Source organism: Crocuta crocuta, unplaced genomic scaffold, assembly GCF_008692635.1.
Source record: "Crocuta crocuta isolate KB4526 unplaced genomic scaffold, BGI_CrCroc_1.0 scaffold1950, whole genome shotgun sequence".
Classification (NCBI taxonomy): domain Eukaryota; kingdom Metazoa; phylum Chordata; class Mammalia; order Carnivora; family Hyaenidae; genus Crocuta; species Crocuta crocuta.
Genome location: NW_027532587.1, coordinates 7,653 through 13,212, shown reverse-complemented (window position 1 = coordinate 13,212; position 5,560 = coordinate 7,653). Strand labels below are relative to the sequence as shown.

At 39.7% G+C, this 5,560-nt stretch overlaps 1 protein-coding gene across 2 annotated transcripts; it reads right to left on the bottom strand.

The window, feature by feature from the left end:
* Nucleotides 1-3,440: 3,440 nt before the first annotated feature.
* Nucleotides 3,441-4,016, bottom strand: LOC144244319 (nuclear cap-binding protein subunit 2-like). Of its 2 annotated transcripts, XM_077779604.1 has the most exons (2): nt 3,891-4,016; nt 3,441-3,740 (listed from the first exon to the last, which is right to left on the bottom strand). In XM_077779604.1, exons 1-2 carry the CDS (start codon nt 4,014-4,016, stop codon nt 3,540-3,542), a joined length of 327 nt encoding a protein of 108 aa, XP_077635730.1. In that variant the 3' UTR covers nt 3,441-3,539. The 2 variants fall into 2 exon arrangements, with proteins under 2 accessions (XP_077635730.1, XP_077635729.1); XM_077779603.1 differs by having other exon boundaries at nt 3,441-4,016.
* Nucleotides 4,017-5,560: the final 1,544 nt, after the last annotated feature.

The window sequence follows — 5,560 nt, the reverse complement described above, 5'->3', positions numbered from 1 at the left end:
TTATTCTTTTTGATGTTCTTATACCTGAAATTGCCTTGTTAATTTCATTTCGGATTTTTTATTGCTAGTTCATAGAAATGCAATTGAGTTTTGTATGTTGATTTTATATTCTGCAACCTTGCTGAACTATGAGCTCTACTAGTTCTTTTCTGTGGACTCCTGACTTTCTTTATATAAAACCATGTCACCTGCAAATAAACATGTTTTACATATTCCTCTCCAATCTAGGAGTCGTTGATTTTATTTTCTTGCCTAATTGTCCTAGCTTAAAACCTCTCGTACAATATTGAATAAAAGTGTCTTGTTCCTGATCTTAGGGGTATAGCTTTCAGTCTCTCAATACTGAGTATGATGTTAGCTGTGGGGTTTTCATAGATGCCCTTTTCACAGTTTTTAAAATGTTTATTTTTTAGAGAGAAAGAGACAAGAGTGAGCCAGGGAGAGGCAGAGAGAGGAGACATTGAATACAAAGCAGGTTCCAGGCTCTGAGCTGTCAGCACAGAGCCCGATGCGGGGCTCGAACCCAGAGACCACAAGATCATGACCTGAGCTGAAGTCAGACACTTAACCGACTGAGCCACCCAGGCACCCTTATTGATGCCTTTGATCAGAGTGAGGAAGCTCTGTTCTATTCCTAGTTTCTTGAGCATTTTTATCATGAAAAGGGTATTGAAGTTTTTCAAATGCTTTTTCTGGGCCTATTGAGATGATTATGCGACTTTTATCCTTTATTCTAATGATATAGTCAGCATGATTTTGAAGAACATGGTATATTGTAAGAACTACTGGAGGAATCTTCTAGCCATACAGTATGAACGTTCCTTTACTTAACCAAAAGTATGCTTCACATGACATCGCTAAATGCTTTCTCTGAACCTAGGAAAAGACATCTTGGGAGAAATCCTAGGGGGGAGTGACTAGGAGAAGTGGTTGAGAGATATGCCAAAATATTCCTCCAGAAACATTTTGTAATTAAAAACAAATTTTGGGTCCCATGGCTTTCAAAGTCTCTTTTTCTATTTCAGGGAAGTTGTAAGGGGGAAATCCTAAAAAGTTAGTAAACTCCATTACTGTATGGAGAGTAAATTATATTGGCCAGAAATCCATGTCAGATGCTCCTTTTCTTCCACAGAGTCAAGATAAATATGCCTGGTTGGTATTGGTGTTGAGCCTGAGTGATATTGGATGTTAAGGCAGAAAGGACAACACACTCAAGGAGCTTGCTTGGGGGAGAGAGAGCTCAGATACGATGCAGACAGTGGGATAATTTCCAGAGAAAAAGGAACCTCAAAGAGAGGTTTGGACCTAGTGGACTGACTGAAGGTAAGAGCAGGAGACAATAGAGTACCCGGATGAAGGGCACCAGTTTTGGCATAGAATCCCTTGCCTTGAACCCCAGCTCTGTCGCCTACGCATTGGTGACCTTACTTCTCTGATCTTCAGTTTCCTCACTTATGTAACAGGCACAGGGTTGTTGTGAGTAAATGAGACTGTGTTTTAAAGCCTCTCCCAAAGTGCCCAGCGCATAAGAGTCATTCTATAAAGAACTGACATTCCCTTTCGTCTCTTATTCATGCAAGAATTTTGCTGACCAAAGAGGAGAACCTTGGGTCACGGGGTGAAGGAATCAGGAGTAAGAAGCTGATTTTTATCTACCTTTCCAGCTGTAAGGTCATGAACCCTGAAAATAGATGCTTGAACTCTCAAGGGAGCAACTTAAATCATTTACACAAAAATAGAACTAAGTATTTAGTACCAGAGTGCTTTCAGCTACATGTTAACAAGCTGGCTTACACAATAAAATAATGTCTTATCTCATACAATAGGACATTGAGACATAGTGTGTGCTGCAAGATTAGTTGATTTCAGAAGCTGCATAATTTCATGAAAGACGCAGTTTCTTCAGTCCCTCCTTTTACTGTTTAAAATGTCCAGTTCCTTCTGGGGCTGGTTTCTACTGTGATTGTAAGGCTGCTTGTAGCATACTTATTCACATCCAGTGGGAAAGACAGAGACAAGCTCTCCTTGGTGCATAGACTAAAATCCCTTCATTTCACTCTTACTGGGGTCCCCATTGATCATTGTCCACCCCTGAATTTATTAATAATGATCATCACAGAGTTTGTCAACCGCTGATCGGCTTAAACCTGGATTCCTAAACGGATTACCAGCAAGAGGCAGGGAATTGCGACAACTGATTCACACTAATGTCAGTGTCTCTGCCTTCTGGGCCCCGGAAAGAGGATGATCACTGCTGGGTGGAGCAGAACCCCCAGGCAACTGGCAATGGAAATGTAGTGTGAGGCGCAGACTTGAGTGATTTTAAGCCACTAAGGTTTTTTTGGTTATTTGTTACTGTAGTATAACCTGACCTATGTTATGTAACAATAGAAAAAGTAAATAAAGTGTTGTAAACTATATCAAGAAGATGGAGAGAAGTTCAAATGTGATTGTAAGTGAAACCCTTACACTCTATGAAAGCAAGAAGTCAATAGATGATGTTTAAAATAAAAATAAATAGTATATACAGTCATGGTGGTTTAGAAATATGGAGGAAATTACCAGGAAAGAAATGACAACAACCAAAAAAACTTGTTTAAAAAATTAAGGGGTGCCTGGCTGGTTCAGTTGGTGAGCATGTGGCTCTTGATCTCAGAGTTGTGAGCTCGAGCCCCACGTTGGGTATAAAGGTTACTTAAAAAAATATTTAAAAAAATTAAAAGCTATTGCCCAGGGAATAGGCCTGGGATAGGAATAGGTGGAGCCAGAGGAGTTCTGTTTCATCATAAACTCTTCAGATTTTTCTTAACATTTATTTATTTTTGAGAGACAGAAACAAATCACGAGAGGGGGAGGGGCAGAGAGAGAAGACGACACAGAATCCTAAGCAGGCTTCAGGCTCTGAACTGTAAGCACAGGGCCTGATGCGGGGCTCGAACCCACAAATTGTGAGATCATGACCTGAGCTGAAGTCGGTAGTTTAACCAACTGAGCCATCCAGGCACCCTATTCATTCAACATTTACTGAGTGGCTCTACTGTCCAAAATGCTGGGCATACAGAAATAAACTAGACACAGTTCTTGCCTTTTTTTTTTATGTTTTAAAATAATGTGCTTTTATTCCTTTGATATCTATTTTTAAGTTTTCCATTTATTTGACTTTATTTGATGCAAGCTCTTAAAAAAACCATTTCAGGCCCTGGAAACATGACCATAAAATCCAATTGAAGTCTTCCTGAAATGGAAGTTGTGCTTTGGTTGACTCAGATCTTACATACCTAATTTATTCCTAAAGAACACTTCACTTTTGACCACCAGATGGACAAACTGGTAATCTGACAACCAGATTCAAAATTAAGACAAGAACAAGAGAATGTTTTTGTCTGTCCCATTTAATAACATTTCAGAGAGAAAAATACATCAAAAGCGACTCTGCTCAGCAAATAAGGTAATTTAAACTTGTTATAAAATGGGTTATGCGCTGCCCTGGCGATACTCTTTAATGGACTTTTCCAGGGGCCAGAGCTGCAGGTTTTTCACTAGTGGATTCCTCTCCTATAACAGGCTTCTCCAAAGCCTCCTCTACCAGTATTAAAATCTTCATGAAACTCATCTCTTACCTGGCCCCGACGTCGGTGACAGCCATACTGTCTGCCCTCTCTAAAGCCTAGATCCCAATCTGTATGGATAACACTATCATCTAGGTGGGTCCCGTTTAGACACCACATGGCATTTTGGGCCTGAAATCTGTTATGGTATTCTACAAAACAGAAGCCACATGCCGTTTTCTTAATTTTATCCAGGTCCGTAAACACATTCTTGACATCACCACATTTTCTAAAGAGTTCATATATTTGCTCTTCCGTAGTATAAAAGGAAAGATTCCCCACATAGAGTGTGGAGCTTTCCTTCAGTAATTTCTCCTGCTCATCATTATTGCCACCAAACTGCTGGTCCCAGTACTCCCTCAGCTCCAGGCAGGGATCGCTGAGCAGAAGTCTCAGGTCATTGGACATGGTGCTCAGTGGATGCTGTGAGGGCAGTGGCTTGAGGTCCATCTTGGCAGCAGTGACACCACTAACAAAACCCTAAAATAAATAGTTAAAAAAGTAAATTTACAAAGAAGGAAGCAGAAACACAAACCTGGTATGTTTAAGAGGTTTGTGCCCTGACACATAGACACCTCAGCTCTTGACTATGAGGATCGTATCAAAGCAAACTTAAAATAGAAAGTTCCAAGCCCCAGGAGCAAGGTCATAAAATGCAACTTTGCAAGTGTTCTTGAAAGGAATGTTACACTGCCTTCGATTGACTCTGATCTTACATTCCTAATCTATTACCAAAGAACAATTCAATAACAGAATGCTATGGGAAAATACGGCACAAAGTGGTAAAATGGATCAAAGTTTCATGGCGAATGAGCACTACTGTCATTCCTGATCAAGGACTAGGCATAAGGTAAGATATATATATAAATCAGGGCCAAAGCACAAATACAGTTGTAGTATGCCATATCACAATTTAAAATAACAAATTTATGATTCAAGTCTATAACATGGAAATCAATATATGGTATTGTTAGGTTAGGCAAAAAGTCCCCCCCACCCATATATATATATACACTATCAAGTATACATGTAGCTCTATAAAAATGAAAACATTCTGGCATCATAAATTTGACCTAAACTAAGATTAGATTTTATTAGCAATAATTCCACTTTTCGTCTTGGACTTTAAAAAGACTTGTATGTAATTGCTTGAATAGTCCATCTATTTTAAAAACTTGCCCAGAGAATTTTAACTAATGCCCTTTTTCCCCTTTATTAAATTTTCCTACTGCAGAGCAATTTAGAATGATTCAATCGGGTTTTAGCTATACTTTCCAAAAATAGACATTAGCTCCACCCCCCCTTCATTTTGCAACAGTTCCCAAATTTTAATGTGCAAGAAATACCCAAATGACTAGATGGAAATGTAGATTCTTGCAGCCCACCCTTCAGAGATTCTGACTCAGTAGATATATTATCAATAATCGCGCCTCAGATAAATTTCATTGGCTACAATACTGATACTGCCACAAAGCTCTGACTCAGTAGATCCAGAGCAAGATCCAGAAACTGATGTTTAACATCTAACCTGCACCCCTCCAGATGCAAGTAGTGCAAGGACCACACTTAGAGGAAGTCTGCTGAGGAAATGCTTTCTCTTTTTTTAAAAAATATTTTTTAACAGTTTTTATTTTTGAGAGACAGAGCACAAGTGGGGGAGGGGTAGAGAGAGAGAGGGAGACACAGAATCTGAAGCAGGCTCCAGGCTCTGAGCTGTCAGCACAGAGCCCGACGAGGGGCTCGAACCCACGGACTATGAGATCATGATCTGAGCTGAAGTCGGATGCTTAACCAACTAAGCAACCCAGGTGCCCCCAAAATACTTTCTCTTAAACACATAATGAACACTTTTTATTTGCCAAGCACTATGCTAGGTGCCAGGAATACAGCAATGAAAAAGGACATGGTGAATGTACGATTTTCAGAAATTATTGTACCCCCAGCACTAAGCA